General features: G+C 38.3%; 2 protein-coding genes across 11 annotated transcripts in view; both read left to right on the top strand.

The window, feature by feature from the left end:
- Positions 1-18,877, top strand: part of NUP155 (nucleoporin 155) — a 29,556-nt gene extending 10,679 nt beyond the window's left edge. Inside the window, exons 16-36 of one of the 2 annotated variants that reach the window (XM_032097523.1) lie at positions 1,656-1,744; positions 3,046-3,108; positions 4,054-4,113; positions 4,211-4,361; positions 5,227-5,293; positions 6,191-6,309; positions 6,512-6,615; positions 7,810-7,943; positions 9,680-9,871; positions 11,170-11,308; positions 11,991-12,126; positions 12,550-12,703; positions 12,964-13,068; positions 13,172-13,326; positions 13,765-13,894; positions 14,164-14,277; positions 14,747-14,867; positions 15,311-15,421; positions 16,195-16,331; positions 16,978-17,078; positions 18,315-18,877. In XM_032097523.1, coding sequence (XP_031953414.1) covers positions 1,656-1,744; positions 3,046-3,108; positions 4,054-4,113; positions 4,211-4,361; positions 5,227-5,293; positions 6,191-6,309; positions 6,512-6,615; positions 7,810-7,943; positions 9,680-9,871; positions 11,170-11,308; positions 11,991-12,126; positions 12,550-12,703; positions 12,964-13,068; positions 13,172-13,326; positions 13,765-13,894; positions 14,164-14,277; positions 14,747-14,867; positions 15,311-15,421; positions 16,195-16,331; positions 16,978-17,078; positions 18,315-18,453 — 2,521 coding nt within the window. In that variant the 3' untranslated portion in view covers positions 18,454-18,877. The remainder of the gene's footprint in view (positions 1-1,655; positions 1,745-3,045; positions 3,109-4,053; positions 4,114-4,210; positions 4,362-5,226; positions 5,294-6,190; positions 6,310-6,511; positions 6,616-7,809; positions 7,944-9,679; positions 9,872-11,169; positions 11,309-11,990; positions 12,127-12,549; positions 12,704-12,963; positions 13,069-13,171; positions 13,327-13,764; positions 13,895-14,163; positions 14,278-14,746; positions 14,868-15,310; positions 15,422-16,194; positions 16,332-16,977; positions 17,079-18,314) is intronic. The other variant, XM_032097524.1, reaches the window with a different exon arrangement.
- A 4,248-nt stretch (positions 18,878-23,125) lies between these two features.
- The window catches only part of CPLANE1 (ciliogenesis and planar polarity effector 1), a 60,247-nt gene continuing 58,156 nt past the window's right edge, over positions 23,126-25,216 (top strand). For 6 of the 9 annotated variants that reach the window (XM_032095540.1, XM_032095547.1, XM_032095541.1 and 3 more), the window contains exons 1-4: positions 23,127-23,563; positions 23,701-23,852; positions 24,658-24,793; positions 24,986-25,105. In XM_032095540.1, coding sequence (XP_031951431.1) covers positions 23,772-23,852; positions 24,658-24,793; positions 24,986-25,105 — 337 coding nt within the window. In that variant the 5' untranslated portion in view covers positions 23,127-23,563; positions 23,701-23,771. Of the gene's footprint in view, positions 23,564-23,700; positions 23,853-24,657; positions 24,794-24,985; positions 25,106-25,216 lie in introns of all 9 variants that reach the window. The other 3 variants (XM_032095543.1, XM_032095548.1, XM_032095549.1) reach the window with 1 other exon arrangement.

The following is a 25,216-nucleotide window of genomic DNA, read 5'->3' on the forward strand; positions in this document are numbered from 1 at the left end:
ATTTCTACAGACTTTTTAACCTGCTGCCAGTTCAGGGCCCGGTGACTTTTGGTTATAGGTGTTCATATTTTGGTGGTGGTGGTGGTTTTGGGTTTTGTGAGGTGTTTTTTTTGGTTGGTTGGTTGCTTCAGCTGTAGTTGTTGTTTAGTTTTGTTTGTTTTTTCCAGTACAATGTGAGTGACAAAGTATGAGCTTCCACTCTGGAGGATTAAATTGCAATCCATATGTCCTAAGTACTGCATATCCTTGGTGTGGTGTATTGTCATTGGCTGCCTTAATGAAGTTGGTATATGCAGGGAGTTGCAAAATGGTTTGGGTTGGAAGGGACCTTAAAGATCATCTAGTTTCAACCATCCTGCTATGGGTAGGCATGCCACCCACTAGATCATGTTGCTGTAGGCCCCATCCATCCTGGCCTTGAATACTTTAATGAATGCAATATCCTCAACTTCTTTGGCCAGCCTCTTCCAGTGCCTCACCTACCTCACAGTAAAGAATTTTTTCCTAATACCTAACCTAAATCTCTTTGATCTTTTAGTTTGAAACCGTTCCTCCTTGTCCTATCACTATCTGCTCTTGTGAAAAGTTGCTCTTCACTGATTTTTATAAGGCACCCTTTAAGTCCTGGAACATGCTATAAGTTCTCCCGAGAGTCTTCTCATCTCCCAGCTGAACAACCCCAGCTCTCAATCTGTCTTCATAGCAGAGCTGTTCCAACACCCTGATGGTCTTCATGGCCTCCTCTGGACCTGTTACAGCAGGTCCAAACTCTTTCTTGCAGCGAGGACCCCAGAGCTGGATGCAGTGAGGGCGTGCAGGTGGGGTGTCACAAGGACAGACTGTAAGGGGAGAATCACTTTCCTCAACCTGCTGACCACTCCTCTTTTGATGCAGCTCAGGACAGCGTTGGCTTTTTTGGCAGACTGTTGGTTTATTTCCAACTCTTTATCCATGAGAACCCCGAAGCGTTTCTCCACAGGACTGCCCTCAGTGAGTTCTTTCCCCAATCTGTGCTGTGTCTGGGATTGCCCCAACTCAGGTGCAGCACCTTGCACTTGGCCTTGTTGAACCTCACAAGGTTCTTGTGACCCTATATTGTGGGTCTCTTTGCTGTCCTCGCAGGAAGAGAAAACAGGTTTTGGTAAGATATGGCTGTTGAGAGTGATGATAAAATGTGCAGCTTGGAGTGTTATGTTCCCAAAAATCTTTTTCCTTGCCAAAACTTGTGCAGGTGTTAAAGTCAGTCAGCTGTTTTCAGTAGGTTGTGAACAGTTGCTCTTTATTAAACTCAATTTCATCACAAAATCTGAGACCAAATGTGGATGATAACTCTGGAGTTAGCAAGGGAAGACGTAGCAAAGTGCTCATGTAACACTATAGGATAGACATGAATAGAAATTACTTGTGGAAGGTAGAAGGACAGCCATGGGTCATCTCAACTGTGCCTTTCTTTCCACTTCCCTGTAGTAGCAAACCTTGAAAAGATACTAAAGCATAAGCCTGACTTTGAAATTGGTAAATTTCTCTTTAAAATGACACTGGGATTTTATTCCCCAATTTAGAAGAAGCACAAAACTTCTGTTAGTTCTCAAAGGCATGAAAATTGAATGGGCTGTGCGTGACATGTTGAGAATTTTTGGTTTTGCAAACTTTAGGTATGGTGGAGAAGCACAAATGAGATTTCCATCAGCTCTGCCTCCTCCCAGCAACGTTGGACCTATTTTGGGTTCTCCTGTTTCTGCAGGTATGTAGCAAGCATTTCATAGTTTTGGACAGGTTTTTTTCCCTTGAATATGTTGTGTTTTGTCTTCTCACAAGTACTTGTGTTCTTTTTGTCTGAAATAGACTGGGTTTTTATCACTTACTGGCTAGTTAATGACAAGAGCTTTTTCCATTTCTCTTGAGTGATTTTTGGATTTGGTGAGGAGGTCTTGTTATCTGAAATTGTGTCCATGTTGCATATACTCTGTTAAGACACTGTGAAGAAAGTATACATTTGTTATTTCCAGAGTCATTTCAGCAGCCAGAGAACAACTTATCAATAATATATTTTAGACTTCACAAAGCTTAGTTGGTTGCTGTGTAGCTATAACAGTATCTTCCTACAGTGTCATTGTCATACCTCTACAGATACTGCTTATGAGAAGGAAGAAGAAATTTGATCAAGAAATGAGCTAGTCATTTGGAATGACTTCTCCCTTTAAAAGCTCTGTCTTTAGCATTTGGTTTCTGCTTCAGTCTTCAGTGCCACCTACAAAGGACAAAAGTGCTTATTGTTTCTCCTCAGAATTTGATGCTTCTTGGAGTGGAGGCCTTTTTGAATTCTCAGATTCACTTACATTTCTTCAGTTGCTGTCCCTTAATATGTGTCACTCAATTCCATATTTGAAGGGTTTCTGAAAAAGAAATTCATAATGATGAATTTGAAACTCTGATTGAAATACTGAATTAAATTAATTACTATTTTTTGTCAATAATTCATTTATGTATAAGATCCTCTACCTTTATCTGACATGTGGCATTTGATTTTACACAACGGACTTGGGAAATAAACTTGTTTGCCTGGAATTCAAAGAAATTCAATTTTGCTACCATATTTTGACGCATACCCAAATTCCTAAGTATTGGAGAAAAATGTGCTGAACTAGGATGAAGTTTAGGAAAAGCAGTTGACCCTGTTTTTCAGAATTCTTAACTACTATTAAAATACTAAGAACAGTGGCTAGTTTTAATGAATCAGTGTCATCACTTTCCAACCCTTATGGTGTGGAACGGTAACAGTATGGGCGAGAGCTGAGGAAAGGCATAAGTATGTAAAATTAAATCTGATTTTGAGAGAATGGCAGCTGTGGGAAGAACAGGTGCTAGTAGCAGACTAAGAATTAAGTTGTGGGGGAAATAACAGGAAGCTCTATAGTCAACGAGGGGACTCATTTTAGAAGTAAGTGTACTTTTCCCAAGTCAAAATGTTTGCATATTTTTGTCATTGTCATAAATGCCTCTTTCAAACCTAGTATCAAAGCAGATGTTTCCATTTTGCTTCAGTAACAGGTCCAGGTGGAAGATGGCACCATTCTTCTCCTTCTACTTTCTCAGTTTGCTCAAAGGGTAGAGAACTGTCATGTGAAATTAAGATTCTGATATTGTGGATGTCCCATGTGGTGGGTCAGACACTGCTAACAGAAATTCATTAAACCACCTCATAATTTTGCATGTGAAACTACATTACAATAATGTTAGCATTAAAAGGCCAGGTGCCTTTAACTTATTTCCATCTTTTTCCCATTGTTCAAAGTCTAGTCATGCATTTGCATGCTGCTTTTCTGCGAGTTTGTGCTTTGCTTGGCACACAAGACCGTGTGCTCTTGAGAATGCATTGGCACTGTGTTATCCTATGTGCTGTTGTGTGTTGCCAAGTTGAGAGAACTGTAGGAAATTAGGCAAGAACTGATTCTTTGATAGAAGCCATTTTCTTGCCTTTTCTGTGATACATCATCTTGCTTCCTAATGTGGACATTTTTGTAGATGACCACACATGTTCCTGATATTTTGAGGTTGTAAGTTAGATATTCAGACTTAATTTTCAGGAGGAGATTGAGTATTCATGACTGAACTTGAGGCTGTGGACAGTCTCAGACTAAGTGTTTTGAGTTAGCAGTGTTGCTGTTGTGTTTGTCCATCTTCCCCATGTAAAAATAAAAAGTAATATTACCAGTGTTCAGCATTCAGAAGGTGAGGAACAACAAAAAGTATGCAGACAATATACCCAGTGCAGACAACAGATGATGTGCAGTAAATAACACATGAATGCTGGGAAAAAAATGCTGCTTCAACTGCACTTGAAGGAAGTGTATCCATTTGGTTCACTTGTGGAGTGTTCGTTGATAAGGAATGAGTGCGATTTGATACTTAACTGCAAATAAACTATAAATAAAACATTTAAAGTATTTGATTTAACAACTTTGCTGCTTTATACTTTATGTGTTAGATTGGGGGGGGGGGTGGTTTGGACTGTGTTTAACAACCTTACTTTTATTTCTTTTCCCTTTTTAGGTTCCCCTTTGACTGTTGATAGTCCATATTCTAATCCTAGCATTTTGACATCTGGGCAAGGTAACACCTTCTTTTCTTTCTTTTTTTTTTTTTTTTTTTCCAACTAGGCTCTTTTATTGGCATTCAAAGGAGTAATATTTACCTATTTTTACCCTAGGTTTACAACCTACTGCTATGTCAACTCCCATGTTTCCTTCTGGAAATTCCATGTCTCACCCTGGTACATCCATTAGTGGAATGATGGGCCCCGAGATAGTATTTTCTGGAAGACACAATGGAATCTGCATATACTTTGCTCGGATTATAGGGTGAGGTCTTTGTAAAAAGAGATTCTGTCACTCAATTTGTTTTGTAGTTTTTCTTTGCACTAATGCTTGGGTACATTCTATATTAATAGCATTTAAATTGGAAATTAGTAAATTTTAATGTTGTATTTATTAAATACCTGTCTATATAATACATTGTCTTTGCAGCTCTTTTAGTAATAATACATTCACTGAATGCTTAGGGCTGGAGAGTTGCTTAGATACTGAGCCTGCAATCGAGTGCATAAACACAACTCTGAAAACTGAAGTTTTATTTTTCAAACCTATGTGTGTTTTAAACTCCTACGGAAGGATGAAACAAAAATGCAGAAGGACTTACAAGATCAAAGTCTTGGCTTTAAATAACTTCTATTAAGAATCTTTAATCAGAATGCTCAAGTCAGAGCAATGAAGCAGCACTAAAGATTCTGTTACCTTGGATGCTGAGCCCTAAACAAACCAAGCAAGAACAGAACTCTGCATATGTTGGTGATCTCTCTGCATGCTGACTGGGAAAGAAATTTTTGTTACTACACTAATTTGTTTACACTCTTATTTCCAGGGAATCATATTCATCTATAGTATTTGAAAGTGTCAAATTTAATTTAATCAAAGTTTTAAAATCTGGAATTTTATTAATTACTTATATCTGTGTCATTCATAATTATATAATGGCTACTTTTTTGAATATTTTTCAATCAAAATAGTTTTCATCAAATATTAATAGTTTTCATCAAAATTAATCCTTATTTTAGACTTTTAACTTCAAAGTTTTAATAATTCTTTTTTAAGAAATTATACATAGAAAACTTGCAAAAATACTTGCTTAAATGACTTGGCTTTTAACACAAACTGTTTTGTTTTTCAGAAATATTTGGGATGGCAGTATAGTCGTGGAGCGAGTTTTCAAAAGTGGCAATCGAGAAGTTGTTGCAGTATGTAAAAGATTATTCTGTCTTCTTAAAAGTTTCTTTTAGTATTTGTCTTAAGTCCTTTTAAACTTCTGAGGTCCTTTTTAACTTCCATGCCCAGTTATAAACTGTTAGGTACAAAACCCATCATTTGTCATGTCATTGTTTTCATAAGTGCTGAGCTCTTAACTGAGCATTAGTTGTCTTTTTAAGGTATTCTTTCTAATGTTACTTTCTAAGAAACCAAACTAATTTAATCTCTGCTTTTAATTGGCAATGGCCAGTTTTCTCCACGTTTACTAGATAGCACTTCCTTAATACTCACTTAGGGTTTCTGCATATGCCCTCCAGACAAACCCTAAAAATAAAATGCTTTAGTGGTTTGGGATAGTCACTGCAGTTATGGAAAGACACAAAAAAATTTCCATCATTTTCCTAACATCTTGCTGTTTCACTTTTTGTCCATGATCAAAATAAAATTTCTGGCTGTGGCTGTTGGTAAAATCCTGATCTGAGTAATTTGAGCACTGCAAATTTACTGCTACATGAGCTTTTCTCCTCCTACCTCCTAAGGTAACTGGGAGACTCTGGAAGACTTCGGCAGTTATACTCTGTGTTTTGGCAGTGCTCAATCCTTGTTCTAGTTTAGAGTTGGAAGTAGTAAAGCATAGCTGATTTAGTTATCAGAGGGGCATCTTGAATACAGTGTATCTTCAGAGGACTCCTGCCTCTTCACGTGTGTGCCTCCTCAATGAATGTGGTATAATCGTGTTGTGTTCTAGAGATTTGTTACTAACACACAATTTATTTGTTGTACCCTCTTATTTGTCTTTTCAGTGACATTAGCTTAAAATGGAAATTTTTTGGAAAAAGAAGTGGGAAAACCCAGCTTTCTGTAAAGAAGTTTGCTTTCTTTTGCAGATAGAAAGCAGTGTTCCATCCCGTATGCTGGAATGTGTGCTACAAGAACTAAAAGGTTTACAAGAATTTCTGGATAGAAATTCACAGTTTGCTACAGTAGGAGCACTTGGAAACCCAAGGTATATTAACTGTGGTAAATTTACATGTGGAATTTAATGTCCAGCTTTTGAAAAACTACCATATGTGTTTGTAAAGTTGAAGTGTTTGTATGATCTCCAGCTTCAACATTCAGATGCTAAAATTAGTTTGTTAGATTCATCATTAAAAGATTCAGTTTTTGTAATCACATTAGCGTTTGTTGGGGTTTTTCTTAATTTGCAGTTTCAGCACACCAGCCAATCTACAGCAGAGGCTCCTGGGTTTTATGCGGCCTGATGGTGGAAGTTCTCAGCAAGTCCAGCAAGAACTCCAAAGGAAATATCATGGTACGTAATAATTTTTGAACAGAAAGTATCAGGGAATGATGCATTTGGATGTTGCCTTTCTCACTTTTCTTATGAAAGCCTCTGAATAAAAAGGCCTTTTTTCTACACAAATTTTACGTTATGCCATTTTTTTGCACACTTGTCTCTGTTTTTTCCTTCCTAATGTTCTCCATTATGGATAAGGTTGTTTAATCTCCTCACAGTATTTAGTAGCTGCACACCTGTTTATATTTACAGGATAGCATTTGTCAAGCAGTTGTTTTGTGAGACAAGTGAGCACAATTCCTATTAAAAAAATTACTGTAGTGCAGATTTTCAAAGGTACAGTCATTGAAATGTCTACAAAATTTTGTTTAGAAATATGACGTCTGTCACAAAGCCCATTTGAATTCTTGTTCTCTTATAGTGCAGCTTTTCCCCAGCACTTGCAGGCAAGCTGGGAAGTGTTGCAGCTGCATGTATGGAATTAAGGATGTTTGTGGTCCATGTTAGTATAATCCTGGATTTTTAATAGTGCAGATGTAAAAGTTTTATGTAAGTCACTATGTAGGATTTGGTTGACCTTTAATAATTTTATTCTTTATTTTTATTTGTTACTAAGTTCATAAATCCTTTTGGGTTGCTAAATGACACAATGTAATTATTGTTACCTCATCTGTGAAGTGTAAGCACTCAAAAGTACACACATAAATTGTTGCAATTACGTTCCACCAAGTTACAAGTATGAACACATTATCCTTTCAGTTAATAGAATACATCCTACCAGATTTAAATATTGTAGTTTTTGGAATAGTGTAGACAGTATTGACCACAGTTGTTACCGTAATTGTTCTCTCTACAAGTAAATACAGGTCAGAAATACATTTATGATAGCTATTTTTGAAAAAAAAGTAAAAATTTAAGGCTGATATGTAAATCTAGTGCATTCACAGGAAACCATACTTCTTTTTCAGAGCGTCTGACTCCTTTGTTGCATAGTTTGAATTAAATGTTAACAGATTATATTTGTTTTGGGGCAGAGTTGACATGGTGGTTATCTCCCAAGAGAGCTAGACAGCATTAATCAAGAATGGAAAAGGAAAAAAAAAAACAAACCAGAAATTTAAGGAGGTTGTTACTGAAAAACCTCAAAAACTTACATGCTTATTTGAAATACGTAGAACAGTTATGTGCTGGCAATCTCTGCTTTTTCAGCTGAGGCACAGCTAACTGAGAAGAACTCGCTTCAAGGCATCCAGCAGCTTGTTCGCAAAACCTGCCAGGCACTGGCTTTATGGAAGTTGCTATGTGAGCACCAATTCAGTGTTGCTGTAGGTGAGCTTCAGAAGGTAAGGTCTGGATCTGGATACAATTTTAATTTGTTTGTACTTATCACCTGAATTTCTTTTGCTATGTAAGTATTCCCAAAGGATGATTATTTGTAAATTTTTATTCAGGTTACAAATGTTTAAGAGACTGATACGTAGTATTGACATAATCAGTCAATTTTATGAAATTGGAAGTGTCACTAACAAATTGTTTTAGTTTTATTGATAGTTAATACTGAATCTGATTTTATAAATTACTGGTTTTTTACCTTAAGCACATTCTGCAAAATGTGCTGAAATGAATAGACCAATATTTTCCAGCCAAGTGGTATTCACTCTTTGCCTTAGTGTTGATGAAAGATGGAGAACAATATGGTAATAGCGTCCTTCCTCTTCTGTGTAAGTGGGGTTCCAGAATTTACCACAGAATACTTGAGCCTGGAAGGAACCATTGGAGATCATCTGTCCCCTCTGCAGTGGGGTGAATAATCTAATTGACTCTCAAAGCAGGGTCAGCTAGAGCAGATTGCACCGGACTGTGTCCAGTAAGGATTTTAATATCTCCAAAGATGAAAACTCTTTGGTGTCTCTGAGCAACCTGTTCCAGTGTTGAACCACCTCTAGAGTAAGAAAAATTTCTCTTCCATTCAGGTGTAATTTCCTTTGCTTCAGTTTTTGACCATTGTGCAGTGTCCTGTTACTGGTTACCACTGAGAAAAACCTGACTCTGCATTCATTACACTTTCCCAAAAATATTAGTAAGATCCCACGTACTTCCCTCAGCCTCCAGGCTAAATGATCCCAGTTCTTTCAGCCTCCTGGTTTGTGAAGAAGGCAACTTGTAGAACTACGGGTGCTACTGCTGTGCACCCTTTGCTAATGTCAAATTTGTACCCAACCTTTGAAAAAAGCTATTAATTTGAATACTAGGCATTCTCCCCTAGAACTCAATAGGATTATTTGAGAAGTTGTATTCTTTGTTCACAAAAAGAACAATTTTAAAACCTTACAGAGGTACAGAAGCTGTTGCTCTTCGGGCTCTTGCGTTGGGGAGACTTAGGCAACTATTATTTTATGTTGGACAAAGAGATAACTAACTGTTTAACAAGTAAAATATTTTCCTTTGTCTTCAGTAGATTAAGAGTTTTTGTAGTTGTATTATCATGCTGTTAGTATCATCTGTAGACACTACATAGATACCACTGGCAACTGTGTGCTCACATATTCATAATAAATTTTTAAAAATCAGAAACCTTTAATTCAATTTTAAAAAGCATAAAGAGTGCACACCTTGAACTTTTCAAACTCCTGCTTTTATTGAATCTGTCATTTTTTTCATCTATGACAGTAGTCAGATTGTTCCCATTATTAAAAGCTTGGACAGACTCATAGGGTGTGCATTCTGACAGTGCCCTGTGAAGTAAAAGGAACTGCTAATTCCATTCTTACTATCAGAGATCTGAAACAGAGGTGACACGTAGTGAAGATGGCAGAGGAAGTCTGTTAAGAGTTTTCAGTGTCCTTAGGCACCCAGGGATCTAGTGCCTTCAGCAGTAGCCCTTGCTTTATTAATTTTATTTTGCTGTAAAATGTGTATTTTAAATAGTGTATTTCTATGCTTTACATTGTAGTCGTTGAAATGTTGTATGTTTTTAATTATTAGAAACAGTTCACTTTGCTGCTGGAACATTCTGACATTCCTAAACAGGGTCAAGTAAAAGATTTGGTAAACAAATGAAATTCTGTCTCATCTTCAGGAACTTCAAGAACAACTAAAGATTACCGCTTTTAAAGACTTGGTGATTAGAGACAGAGAGTTGACTGGAGCACTCATTGCATCTCTTATAAACTGTTACATCAGAGATAATGCTGCTGTGGATGGAATCATTGCCCATTTGCAAGATATCTGTCCTCTTCTTTATAGCACTGATGATGCTGTGTGTTCAAAGGTAAGTGTGCTTCCAGATTGTACAGCAGCAAAACACAGCTTAAAAACATGCTCAAATGAGGTACGTTGGGCAGCTTATGAGTCATTATTATGCTCAAGTAGTTTCAGAAGCAGAAGAAATAATGAAGTCAAGTTGTGGGCATATTTTTGTCTTTTAGTTGATTAATGCTGAACATTACATGAAATTTGTTTGAAGCATTTGCAGTTATTTGTAACGTTCATAGTGTCTTAACTCCAATCTGATGTCTACCTGTCTTCTTTATGTTGCTAAAATGTTTTCTTATTCCAGTCTTTCCTCAGCATAGTTGTCACGATCCGCTAATGCAAGTGGGGGTCGTGATGGTTCATTTATCGATCTCAGAGTGTAAAAGGACACGAGATTTAGGTCTTAATCAAACAGTGCACCTTTATTAAGTGCTCACAACACAGTAATGCAATAGAAGAGAGAAAGAGAGAGAGATAAAGAAAAACAAAGTAGAGAGGGGGGGAAAAAGAGGGGGCAATAGCTACCAACAGATGAGACAAAGTCCTTGTGGTCTTCCGCCAATAGATCCATCTTCTTTCCGTGGGGAGATCTCGGGCTCAGTTATTTCAGGAAGTCCCTTTATAGTCCTTTTCAGAAGCGAGGGGCAACTGGCCAAGAGGTGGGGAAATCTACAGCCATTGTTATGGGGCCCATTGCTTTGGGAAACAGGTACAGGACAGATGTACAAGACAGGTGTACAGGACAGGTCATTCCTTTCCGCTTCAGCGCAGTCCTTCCTGCCTGGGGAGCAAGAACGGCGCAGTCCATTGTGACCTGCACTAATTTTCCTCAGGAATGCGTACCAGTTCCCAGCGGGCACACCCGTAAGCAACACTTGGCAGACACTCCACCTCAGCCAGGCCAGGACTGCTGTGTTCAGTCTCTGTCCTCGGTGATGATCGTGAGGCAGATGAGGGATCTTCAGACCGTCTCTTACAATAGTATCTTGGTTTTTGTCCGTGGCATGGTTTACTGGAATTTGTGAGAGAGAATTGTGTTTAAGAACTTAGGTCTTTGAAGGTTTTCAAATAAATTTGAAACAAGTAACTGGTGAGGAGAGAATGAGAAACCAGTTGTTAAGTCTTCAGCCCTTCTCACTAATGCTATCGTAGCCTTTCTGCTGGAAACTTAGTGACCAGAGACTGCTTTTGAGAGGGTGGTGTTTCTACTGTTTCAGCTTTGAAGTTTGGAATAATAATTCACTCACAGCATCCATGATCTGTGCATGATGTGCTCGTGTGAATAATTTCCATTTTTCCATCATTTGTCTTTAGGCAAATGAACTTCTTCAGAGGTCTCGACAAGCTCAAAGCAAAATGGAAAAAGAGAAGATGCTGAGGGAGTCACTGAAAGAGTACCAGAAGATCAGCAATCAAGTAGACCTTGCTAATGTTTGTGCACAGTACAGGCAGGGTAAGAGCCAGTCACTGAACATGTTAAATAATTTCTGTGGTATCCTTTCATGCCATGTTTTCTGTTTGTTTTGTTTACTAATTTTCAACTTGGTTTTTATGGTTTTTTACCATAAACGGTTAGTTAATAACTCTAACTATTAAAATGTGCCAGACTGTTCTTCTTTTTTAAAGCCTTTCAAGGTTTCACAAACCAACCAAAAAATCCATTTCTATATTAAAATATTCCCGTGCACTTACTTCATATTGCAGAGTCTATTTGTTTCATATATCTGGTTAAAATATTTTTAGGAAAATTATTGGGTTCTATGTAAGCAGACGGTTTCAGGTTACTTTTATACATAATACACTGTTTGAAAGGTCGTTCTGAATCCAATTTAGTGCAGTAGAAGCTAGTATATCAGTTACGTCTACATTTAAATTATATAACTGTTAAGAAATGGGCCTCTGTACAGTATTATACATTGTGCAGGACATTCTGATGTAACTTAGTATCTAACCTCAAATTTACATGTAAGTCTCACAGGGTAGGAATAGGTGTAAACTTTATATGACACAGACCAGAGTGAAGAGTGGGGTTTTTTTTCTTTCTTGCTAAAATGAGAAGTGTTTGATGTCACTTACCGTTTTGTTGTGGATTTAATACAATAATGAACAGTGATATTTGTTTTGATTTTTCCTAGTGCGTTTCTATGAGGGAGTAGTAGAGCTCTCTCTTACAGCTGCTGAAAAGAAAGATCCCCAAGGTCTTGGCCTTCATTTCTATAAAAATGGAGAACCAGAAGAAGATGTTGTTGGACTCCAAGCTTTTCAAGAAAGGCAAGTTTCCAGGATAATTTATGATCATTATATGGGGTGCTTTATTTCAAGTGACTGGAAGAGTAGCTCTTTTAGGGAAGGTATGCAGGGTAATAATAAACAAGCATTTTATTATAAGGGACACAATATAAATATTGTTGCCCAGCATGCTCCCCTTGATTATGATTACTATGGCAGCATCTTAATCTGAAACAAAAAGTGATAGATGCATAAAACATTGTGATCAGAACAGCACAGAAATACTTCTTAGAAAGATGAATGAGAACAAACTAGGTTGTGACAACTAGCTGACAATAATCTGCAACCTTTTTAAATTTTAGTAACTGTCTACAAAGTCATACAATAACAACACTTGAGAAAACTACTTCATAGACAGTTGAATGAAAATTACGGGGCTTTTATTTTCTTTTGCTCTGTTTACAGATTGAACAGCTACAAGTGTATCACTGACACCCTTCAAGAGTTAGTGAATCAAAGTAAAGCTGCTCCTCAGTCTCCCAGTGTACCCAAAAAGCCAGGTCCTCCAGTGCTGTCCTCTGACCCCAACATGCTAAGCAATGAAGAAGCTGGACACCATGTAAGAAACTCACAAGAAAGTCATGACTGCACTCCAGAGAACAGTGTGATTTGAAGGGGTCTAGAATTTATCATTTTAATAGAATTATGGAATAGTTTAGCAAAGTGAAGATTTGTCATGAATTGGCCTCCGTATCTAGAGCATCCATAGAAATGATGACATGTGAATAACATGAACCTAAGTATTGTCACATGGTAATTCACATCTTAAAGTTATGTAACCACTTCTGGAATAGCAGCTCTGGCCTTTTCTTCCCTTAGTTTGAACAAATGCTAAAGCTGGCTCAGCGTTCCACAGATGAACTCTTCAGTATTGCACTTTACAACTGGTTGATACAAGCCGACTTGGCGGACAAGCTGTTACAGGTGAGCTCATCTATACACAGTTAAATGGGAGAGGTAATTGTAATAATGCTTCAAAAAACAGGGAAGAGCAAGAGTATAACTGTTTTCTTTCTGATGTCTGCAGGTTACTGCCCCCTTTTTGGAACCCTACCTGGTGCGGATGACCAAGATTGACCAAAACAAAGTCCGCTATATGGATTTACTCTGGAGATACTTTGAAAAGAACAGAAATTTTAGTAATGCTGCTAGAGTCTTGGCTAAATTGGCTGACCTCCATAGGTATGGATTATGTGTGATCTATTGCATCTGTATTGAGGTAATTAGGGAAAAACTGGAAAAACTAAAACCAAAACATTATGTGTAAGTATTTTAAGAAAAGGTCAATGTTCAAAGAGGTTTTCTAAAAAAAAAAAAAAATTTATAGAATGTGCTATCTTTAAATTTAGGCAATTATTTGAAAAAAAAGATAATGTTTACTTAAGTATTATATATTACATTGCAATGTATTTCCTGTAATTACCATATATTAAGTGGTCAGTTCTTTGAGAAGTACACTAGTACTGAGCTTGCAGCAAAGATGGGGTTACACAGTTGGATCGCGTCCTGAATGAAAATCTGGAAAAGGCACGTACTACTTCCCAGAGTCTAGCTAGAATATAACTAACCCTCAAATAATTATATTAAGTATTCATTTTATTTTGAATATTTGTTTTGTAGCACAGAAATTTCTCTTCAGCAGCGTCTTGAATACATTGCACGTGCTATTCTGAGTGCCAAAAGTTCCACTGCCATATCCTCTATAGCTGCAGATGGTGAATTCCTACATGAACTAGAAGAGAAAATGGAAGTAAGAAAAAATACTGATCTAAGTTATACTGTAAATACATTATTTCACTTTGTCTCATTGGCACATAATGGTTTTATTACCAGTTCTGTATAAATGGATTTCTGTGCTTTCCTCCTGACATGGCAAATTTAGCCAGTTGAAAATAGACCTAATGGTGTAAGGCAGCAAGATTTCTACATTTAAATACGGTAAAGTTAATTCTGGGTGTGTTCTTAAACTTTGATTAAATTAATTCAATCTTGAAATACTGTATTTTCCTCTTAAACAAGGTTGCCAGGATCCAGCTTCAAATACAAGAAACATTACAGCGGCAGTATTCGCATCATTCTTCAGTACAAGATGCAATCTCTCAGCTTGATGCTGAGTTGATGGATATAACCAAGGTGATTGAAATTTCCTTGTGTTAAAGTCCAGTTTATCAAATTTTGGGAGGAAAAGGTGTTTTGCAAAGAATGATTCTATCCTTACTAGGAAGAGTAATAAATAGGCAGTTTATCATCCCTGGTCTCAGAATGTCTGTTACCCTGGACTGTCATTTTCTGTACTTTAATAGTCTTTCAGTCTTCAGTACTTTAATTTCTTTCACATGTTTTCATTATTAAGTCTCTTAGCTTTCTTCATTTGTTGAAAAAATTGTTGGAAAATTAAGTTTTAATTTTAAATTCATATAAAATGTAGGGTTGCATCTAAGAAGTGAAACTAAATGTAGCAAAAAAAAAATTTAGTAATTGACAACAGTTACTTAAGTTGCATCTTTACTAGTCCGTCTATCACACAAAATAAGGAACAACTGATTTTTAAAATCTAATTTGATCCTACATGAAAGGTAAAGCTTGGTAATTTTTCTTTCAGCTGTATGGAGAATTTGCTGACCCTTTTAAGCTCTCGGAGTGTAAGCTTGCAATTATACATTGTGCAGGTCATTCTGATCCTATCTTGGTGCAAACTCTCTGGCAAGAAATCATTGAAAAAGGTAGGTCTTAATGGACTAGCAGTTGTGATGATCTCTCTTATCCTTTACCGTGAGTTAGTAATTCATTCTCTGTTCCTGTTGTTTTGGATTTTTTTTTCCCCCTTTGGTTTTTGGGTTCGAGTTTGCCGTTGCGTAAGCAACCTTGATAGAGATCTAAGGGAAAGCTGTGTGGTAGTGGATTTCTTGAGGAGTTCTGGAGTGTGGTTTTGTTTGGTTGTGGCTTTTTAAGTAGATTTGCATGGAACTTGACAGAAGCATAAAAACTTACGAATGTACATGCAAACACACCAGAAATGGTTGTATTTTCACTTCCATGTGCTGATTTTTCATTGACAACAGTGTAAGATTTTCATGTATTATTTATAAATTTAGGTGCCTTGGTGTCGTTCTGTGTAAATGTGGAACTTTTCCTGACGTTCTCTCTGTTTTCTTTTCACTTCCAGAGTTGAGTGACAGTGTATCTCTGAGCCCCACTGACAGAATGCAAGCACTTTGTCTGAAGCTGGCATTGCTTGGAAAGATCTATGCTGGCACACCTCGCTACTTTCCTTTAGGCAAGTTGTTAGCTTGCATAGTAAATAAGCATATGGGTTTGATGGACAGGTTTCAGCTTGTTTTTTTAGCCTCTTTAAAAAGTTTTAAACTAAGAAGCATTTTTCATTTTTTAATCTCAAAAGAAATGGGAAATAAATGAAGTTTAGGTGGCAGCAGCAGTTACTTTTGGATGACTGTGCAGATCCCATTTTAGAAAGTAGTAAAGTGAATTCAAAGCACAAAGTACAAAATATGTATTTATGCATTTAAGATTTTAAGCAACCACATTTATTTGCTGTCTCTTGGAATTCTGTATAAACTGTCTGCCATCTAGAGGGTAGATCCTGAAAACAATTCAGGAGATTTCTGGACCATTTTAAGAGTTTCTGGTTTTTTTGATGCTCATATGTTTTGACAACATGGTATTATATAAAAACCTGGAATATTTATTGTTCAGCGGTAAATCTTTTTTTATAATACTAAAATATTGTGCAACGGCATTAAAGATGAACATTTAGTGCTGAACAATACACTGTTAATTGTTACAGGCACTTAAGCTCTAGTCGTTTTGCTGGCCATTCTCGCAAATGTAGTGATAGTATGTGTTTTTGTGTAGAAACAAAAGTTAATGGATAGTTAGTTGCATAGTTGCATGGCAAAACTGTAACAAAGTACTAAGTGTTACTAATCCCTGCCATGCACTGCTGATAGTAAACAACTTTTAAATGCCTTTTTTTCCTACAGTCCCAGTAACAAGTTGGAATCTAAATATTCCCTCACTTTTGTCCTCCAGATTTCCTAGTGCAGTTTCTAGAGCAACAGGTCTGCACTTTGAACTGGGATGTAGGTTTTGTAACATACACCATGCAAGAAATTGGAGTGCCATTGCCAAGGCTGCTTGAAGTATATGACCAGCTGTTTAAGGCACGGGTAAGGAAAATAGCACAAATAAAAATTATGGTTTCAACTTTATCAAGGTCACTCTTTAGTTGGAAACATGAAATAATATAAGGAAGGATGTAACAAAATATACATCCAAGGCTTTACTTTCTTTGTTCAAATACTCTTAAAAAGCTGTCTTTTCCCGCTGTGAATAAAATGTGTTGATTTAATTCATTTCAGTCCTAGAGCATGATGAGGAAATTTGTTAATTCTTTTAGTTCACCTAGAGCTAGTTTAGGATGAAATAGGATTAGAATTCTTACGTTGCAGAAGGAACAGCATATATTGAATATATTAATATTATTTGTTTCCTAATAATGATTAAAATCGGTTGTATTACTGCATCTTGTCTGATCATTGATGCAATAAATAAAGAGATTCGACTTGTGTGGTAATAGAAAATTGAGTTAAATTTAAGTATGTTTTTGTATGTAATTGAAAATAATATTTAAGTGCAGAGTTAAATATAGATTAAGGTAGAACTCCCATTTATCTTACATTTTTTATACAATAAATAAATAAGTGCTGCAGCTGGCAATTTGTGTACACACCACACACTTTTTTTTGTCTTGTCTCCTTAATATTTGTGTCCTTAATATTTTGGGTTGTTTTGGTTTGGTTTGGTTTTTTTTAGGATCCATATTGGAATAGAATGAAAAAGCCTTTGCACCTCCTAGAGTGTATTCATGTATTACTATCAGGATATGTACAGGATCCCAGCAGAGTACCTATGAGGTAAAAGAATAGCTATATCATAATGAATAGTGAAACATAAAATATTCTAAATACTTCACTCCAGCAATTCCCAAAGCTTTTCTTCTTTTCTTTTGGGTGAATTTAATATTTTATTCCTAGCAGTGGTGACTAACACTCATTATTCAAAACCATTTTATATAAAATTGTAGAATTCTCCCTTATAAACTACTTCCACAAAGGCAATTTTCTTCACATCACTGAAGATACATAGGAACTGAGAGGATTATTTTGTAAATTTTGGCAACAGACTTTAAGGATTAGTTCAGACAAATCTGAGGCAATGTGTAGAAGCGGGGGAAAATGACAACTGGGCATTTTGTGATTGAAACTGTGAACTGGTTCATGTACAAATTCTAGAAGCTCTGAGTTACTCTGGAAAAGAGAAGACTAAACATTGGGATGGATCTTCCCCGGTTGTTTATAAGAGGCTGATGATGAATCAGTCTCCAAGACTAAAATTCAGCTTAGTTCACATTGGGAAGAAATTTAGTTATAATAGAAAAAATTTCTAGCAAAAAAAGATAGCTAAGTACTTGAAAAAGTTGCCTGCATGTCATCTCTAGTTTTGATAATTTTTTGTTCAAATAGACTATACGAACTTCATTCAGAGCTATCTTATCTCAATAATAATAAGCAAAACTAGGCAAAGTCTTGATAACTCTTCTAAACATAGATGTTTCTGATTCTTCCGAAAAACATACATATAAATATCCCCTGTTCACATACTGTTTATTTCTGTCTTTTATCACTTTATTGGTCTTCTATGGTTGGCTGATTTAAATACTATGTTAGAACTTAAGTGAATGTTGTCTGATTTTAATACGTACTTAGATGTTACATAAATTGAGATTTTATTATAATTTAAGACATTGAAATTGCTATCTAAATTAGTAACTTAAACATGACTGTAATAATATCTACGGTACTATCTAAATATTTCACATTGCTATGAACTGTATCATGCTTTATAGTTTATATTTAACATCAGATAAATAGTAGTGGGTCATTTATTTTCCCATTATGCATTAGTCACAGGCATTAGATTTCAAAGATAAATTTCTCTAATAAATAGTAAAATACTTAAAAGTAGCTGACAGATATCTTACTGATACGCTATTCCATTACAACTCAAAGAATGCTCATGTTCTAGTTCAGATGAATTCTAAGATATGGGATTAAAAAGGAGCTTGTTGTTATTCTTTGTTCTCTTTGCAGGCGACGATTCACAAATGTTTGCTTGGATGCTGTTAGTTGCTACCTGGTTGAACTTCAGTCTATGAGCCCCACGCTAATGGTGCAGACTACTATTGGGAATTTTAAATCTCTACAGGCCAAGTTAGAACGGCTTCACTGAATGACTAATACAAGAACAGAATCATTAGAGCAGGTAACATAAACTGAAATAAAGGTTCAGATGTCAGCACTGAATTATGAACGAACAAATCCTCAGAAAAAAAGTCCTGAGAAAGTTTTCTCCTGCCACGGTTATTGAATGTGTGGCCTGTATTCATGCTATTCTAAAAGTATCTACAAATTGTAGAATGTAAATGTGACAAATGGAGTTTCTTTTACTACTACTAGGTTTTTTAACAACAGAAAGCTTTTTTTTATACTGTTGAAATAAAATACATTGTGTGATCTTTGCCTTGGGGATAAAGAATATTTCAAAAATATTTTCTTTTTCTTTGTTTCAAATAATGGGGAAAAGCAAATTATTTTCCCTATTCTGTCTTAATATGTTGTATCTGTTAAAATCAAATAAAGAAGTCAAGAAGTGACTTCTGTCTACTTTTATTACATGCACACAAACACCAAATTGTATACACACTTAGAATCCCCTCCTTCCCCTGCTGCTTATGGGGCTCTGGGTGCAGCCCAGGACACGTTTGGCTCTCTGGGCTGTGAGTGCCATGGCCGGGGCATGTCCAGCCTCTCACCCACAGCACCCCCAAGTCCTTCTGGGGAGGGCTGCTCTGATCTGTTCATCCCCAGCCTGGGTTGATTGCAGGCGTTGCCCCAACCCAAGAGCAGCACCAGCGCTTGGTCTTATTATGCCTCATGAGATTCCCATGGGCCCACTCCTCATCTGCAGACTTGCTGATGGTGCATTCGATTCCTTTGTCATTAATGAAGATGTTAAATAACAGTGGTCCCAATACCTTGGACCCCTGAGGGGGACCACTTGTCACTGATGTCCCTCAGTTGACCACTATCCTCTAGATGTGACTGTCAAACCAATTCCTTACCTACTAAACAGATGTCTTTCAAATTTAGAGAGAAGGATGTGTGGGGGACCATGTGAAAGGCTTTACAGAAGCCCAGACAGATTACATCTGGAGCCCTTTGTTTGTCCACTATTGGAGTCACTCCATCATGAAGGTTACTGGGTTGGTCAGGTAGGACTAACCCTTGGTGAAGCTGTGCAGGCTACCCCAAATCACCTCTCTGTTCTCCAAGTGCCTCAGCACAGTTTCTAAGAAAATCTGTTCCGTGATCTTCCCAGGCACAGAGGGACAGCTGACACATTAGTAGTTCCCAGCGTCATTCTTCCCTTTCTACAGATGGATACATTTTCCTCAGTCACCTGCGACTTCACTTGACCACCATGACTTTTCAAATATCATGGAGAGTGGCTTGCGAACTACATCAGACAGTTCCCTCAGGACTCTAGGAGGCATCTCACCGGGTCCTATAGACTTACATACATTCAGGTTCGTCAGGTGGTCATGAACCTGATCTCTTGCAGTGGGAAGCACTTTGCTCCCCCAGTCCCCATCCTGCTGTTCATCGACTCAAGAGGTGTGGGCAGAGAGGTTTTCATTGAAGACTGAGGCAAAAAAGTTGTTGAGTACCTCAGCTTTCTCCTCATCTGTTAACAGTTTTCCATCGTTTATCAAGATGTTACGCCTTCTTTGACCATCATTTTCTAGTTCACATAACTGTAGAAGCCCTTCCAGTTATTCCTTATGTCCCTTGCCAGGTTCAGTTCCAGCTTCTCCTAGGCCTTCCTCACCTCATCCCTACATAACTAACCTTTCTCTATACTCTTCCCAGGTTCCCTGTCCTAGTTTCCATTATCTGTGCATTTCTTTCCCCTTAGTCTGACTAGCAGTTCCCTATTCTGCCATGCTGGTCCCTTGCCTCCCTTGCCCAATTTCTTGCTCCTGGGGATTGCTAGGTCTTGTACTCTATGGGAGACAAATCCATTAGAAGAGGATGGTTTTAATCCATCAACCTCTAGGTTATGGGCCCAGCATGCTTCCACTGCTCCACTCTGCTCCTCCCAGTGCCTCTAGAGGACATGGGACCACTACCAAACGGTCTTTGTCCAAACAAGGGGAATGAAAAGTGTTGGAGAATGAGAGCATCATTTCTGCTGCCTCACACATGCTGAGTCCTCTACAGTACCTTTATTATGAAATATGATTGCTCTAAAATTTTGCTTAAAGTATATTTCTTTCTCTGTGAATAGCCAAAAACATTCTGGTGATTTAAGACAGAAAATGCACTCAGTGAAGTAATATAAAAATTAAAATACAGCTCCTTTTTACCTTGTTAGATCAAAAAATTGGTGAAATATTAGAATTAGCTTTTTTATATAGTATTTAAATAGAAGTAGTACTGTGTGTCCTGGGAAAAATATTTGCATCTTTCCATATAAAATATGCCATCTGTAGATAATAGAAGTTATCTTCTGCTAGTACCTATGTTTCATACCGAGGATGTCATGCATTTACCCTTGTTAGTGCAGTTCTTTTCATACAAATAATGTCCAAAGTCTTGACTGATGTATTTAACTAAATTCCAATATTTGCATAAAAATATGTTGTGTTCAGCCACATTCTGTAATCCATGTAGATTACCAAACAGATTTCTATTTTCAGATCTGGAGAAATAACTGAAAAGTTTGGAACAGTCACAAATCACAGACTTGAGGTTCGGCTCTTCTGGTTTTTTTCTCCAGTTAATGGGATAAAGATGCCTCTGGCAACACCACTTTATCAAAGTAGGAGTATTTCAAAGTGTATCACAAGTTACCTCTGATATTTTTCAGATGACAGCAGGTAATTGCAGTATAAACATAACCTTTTATTTTCATAACACTTACTGTACTCTCAGATGGAGGATAGGTTCTGTTTCCCAATTTAAATTTGGACCTACATGGAAAACTGGGATCAAAGGGAAGTGGTAGGTTAATGCAGTAGATGAAATAAAGGATGATAATTACAGGGAAGTTACAGACCAACATGAATGTGAAACATTATGTGAAACATTAACAATATTATCAGTGTATCATTACTTTTTTTTTTTTCTTCTGTAACTTTCAATCAAGACTGATTAGGGAAAGGTGGCCGAAGGTAGGAACAAGGGCCAGTTTCGAAGAATAGCTGCTTTAAGGGTATCAAGGGCATTTCTTCAAGGTGATGAAATATAGTGACTACTCACCCTACTTGTATTTCATCTTGTCATGGTTTAATCCCTCTCGCAGGTATCACACAGCCACTTGCTCACTCCCATACCCTCTTCCGTAGGATAGGGGGACTTGGGGAAAAAAGGTGAAACTTATAGGTTGACATAACAGTTTAATAACTGAAAAAAAAGAAAAGTAATAGTAACAAAAAGGAAGACAACAAAAAGAGATGAGTAAGATACACAAGTATATACATAATGCAATTGCTCATCATGGATTGACTGGTGCCCAGCCTGTCCCTGAGCAGTGATTGGTTCCTTCCACCCAATGCCCTGGGTTATATACTGAGCATGATGTTCCAGGGTCTGGAAAATCCACTTGGCCAGTTCATGTCAGCCCTCCTGGTCATGCTCCCTCCCGGCTTCTTGTGTACCTGCTCGGTGGCAGAGCACAGGACACTGCAAAGTCCTTTATATAGAGTAAGTACTATGGTGCAACAACTGAAACATCAGTATGTTATCAACATTGTTCTGCTAAATCAAAAACATAGCACCGTACCAGCTACCGGGAAGTATGTTAACTTTATCTCAGCTGAAACCAGGAACACCTAAATTCCAGTAATTCTTGTATTGTATAGAGAATGCTGATCAGCTGTGTTTCCTACTGTTTCTCATGCCCCTCATACCCAAATACTGATATTGATGTAAATTCTCCCCCATGGAGCCACAGCAGTGTGCCCTGTTGCCTGTGGGCCATTGCCACAGGCAATCCATGGTGTCTGGCTTTCCCCACTGAAGGAGTGGTGTTCATCAAGTCTCCATAGTCAGTTTTCTTGACACACGAGACTTCATAGAACCCTCAAATGGTCTGAGCTGGAAGGGATTTTAGAGATCAAATAGCTCAAACCCCCCTGCCGTAGGCAGGGACACCTTCAAGTAGACCAGGATGCTCAGAGCCCCATCCAACCTGGCCTTCAGTGTTTCCAGGGATGGGGCATCTTCAACTCCTCTGGGTGGCCTGTGCCAGCGCCTCCCCACCCTCAAAGTAAGTTTCTTCCTAACATCTAATGTAAATATTTTCTCTTTTAGTTTAAAACTGTTCCCCTTTGTCCTACACACCCTTGCAAAAAGCCCAATTTTCGTCTTTTTCACAAGCTCCCGTTAAGGACCGATTTGCCTCAATGAAGTTTCTGCAGAACTTTTTCAGGTTGAACAAGCCCAGCTCTCTCAGCCTGTCTTCATAGGAGAGGTCCTCCTACTTCTGTTCATCGATGCGCTCCTCTGGACCCTTTCCAACTGGTTCAATGCCCTCCCTGTGCTGGGACTCCAGAGCTGGATGCAGCGCTCCAGGTGGCGTCTCACCAGAGCAGAGCAGAGAGGTCGAATCCCCTCCGTCTTCTGGCCACGCTGCTTTGAATACAGCCGAGGGTACGGGCAGCTTTCTGGGCTGCCAGCGAGACTCCCACCCGTCTTGCCAAGCCGGCGCGTTCAGAGGCGCGGGGCTAGCCGGGCGCCTTGCGCTGAGCCCGCCCGGGGCGGCACAGGAAGGCCCTCCCCTCCCGCCGGGACCCGCGGGGCGGGGCTGCGGCTGCGCCCTGCGCCGGCCCGGCGGCTGCCACAGCGCGGGGGGAGCGCGGGGCGGCGGGGCCGGGTTCCCTCGGCGCCCCGGCTCTGGCGAGCCAGCAGCGGTCTGGGTGCGCAGCACGTCCCGCTGCTCGTGCCCCGGGGGAGGAGTCCGGCACAGGGCCGTCTCCGCCCTGAGCCGGGCACAGGCAGCGCGGGTTGCCGAGAATGGCGCTCGGCGGCGGGGGAAGCCTGTGCCGCCCCTCGCTCCCCGCTCTGAGCCGAGCGGCTGGCCCCGCGCCAGGCCGGCGCCCCTGCCCCTGGAGTTCCTGATCTCGCCGGCCGTTTTCCTCGTCTTGTGCGTTTTTGGAGTTCTTAGCAATGTACTTGCGTCTTCTCTCTCTTAACTGCTTCTGAGCAAGCGTGTGATAACCCGCACGGCTGAGCAGCACATCGCCGCTGAGCTGCACGGACGAAAATATAGTTTGGAGGTACGGATAAGCATCAGTTCTCTTTGTGTTTAGCAGGAAGCTGCTAGAGATAGTCAGGACTTTGCGTCTGAATTCCTCTCCTCTGCGCCTGCCCCCAGATAACAAAAACTTTCGGTCTATTTTTTTTTCTTTCTCAGTTTCTCTGTAAATGTGTGAAAAAACCACTATTTGCTTTTTTGTGTAATGGTTACCTAGAAGTTTAGTAAGAATGGAGGTTAAGCTAGATGTGCTCATCTCTACGTGTATCAAGCAAAGAAAACCATGGCCTCGCATATCATGGGTTGGACAGGTAAGTGCAATGAACTCGTTATATAAAATTCTGCAAAGAGTTTTAATTGTATAATACTTTGCACTTCCACTTGCTTTAGGAGGGTGTAAAAACAACCTCAAGAAGTGATTTGAGTGCATCTTAAGGGTTATCAAAATAAACGATTTTTATCTTATTGATATGAGGCTGGAGATTCAAAATTTCTCAGGGAAACATTGCAGAGCCTTTTTTTTTTCCTACCCCAAAGACCCACACCTTAGATGAGATTGTTGCTTTGATGGTTCTAGTTTTCATAACCTTTTTTACAGTACATTATGGGAAATGAGAACAATTTGGTTTTCCCCATTGCATCCTGCATCTGTTGAAAGACATTCTTTCTTAGACTTCGATAAAATGAGACTAATTTTTTTGCTTCTATGATTTGAATTCAGGAAAGTTTGAATTTAAGGCTGTTTTTTTTTTTTTTTCTGTTGAAATCACTGGCAGCTATCTCACTCAATTAAACACTGTAAGACAAGATAGCTAATGTCCAATTTTTGTCATTTTTTAGCAGGTACTTTAGTTGAGGTACTTGGAATAACTTTTTAATAATAACTGTAAAATTGTTTGGTCGTTTGAAACCTGTGAATCAAGTTCATCATCAGTATAGGTCCATGGTAGATATGATGTACTGTAAGGCAAACATACCAAAGAATGAAGTTAATATGGCAATTGCTGCTCTTACTGTATTTTTCCCCTAACATTTTTTTATCTCAGCATTATTTTTAAAGCTTGTGGAGAAAACAGCATTTTGAAAAAATTAAATGCTCTTTAATTCTTTCAATAGGAAAAAGAGGCTGTTTTTCTTCTAGATGGTAAACGTATAAATGAAATTAACCTGGCTTCAGGGAAGACGAAGAAGAAAATCCCTTCGCTGCAGTCATTGTTGAAAAATGTGGTTGTCTTAACAACATCAGGAAATGGTTAAGTATAATAGCTTATGTATTATAAACTGAGGTCATTTTATTTGTATTTGTAAGAGTCTGGAAAGGCAGATATCTAAAGGATCTGCCAGTTCACTGTTAGCTCTAAAACTGTGGCTAAGATGGAAGAGAAGTAATTTTAAGTACTTCACAGTAATATCCTTCAAAACTTCTCTTCCCCAATGAACACAGCTGCTTGGTTGGCAGGAATACTTACAACAGGAGAGCTTTTTCTTTGGAATAAAGATCGGGACTACTTGAAAATTGTGCCAGCAATCGAAGAGTCCAAGAAAGTAGTAGCAGCAGCAGAAGGTAGGTTTCTTTTCAATTAATCCTGTAAAAAAATGGAATAGAGGGAAACTTGTTTTCCATTCTTTAAAAGCTATTACGTGGGTAAAAACTATGTTATCATATTGTTTTGCA

The sequence above is a fragment of the Corvus moneduloides genome, chromosome Z (genome assembly GCF_009650955.1).
Source record: "Corvus moneduloides isolate bCorMon1 chromosome Z, bCorMon1.pri, whole genome shotgun sequence".
In the NCBI taxonomy this organism is placed as follows: domain Eukaryota; kingdom Metazoa; phylum Chordata; class Aves; order Passeriformes; family Corvidae; genus Corvus; species Corvus moneduloides.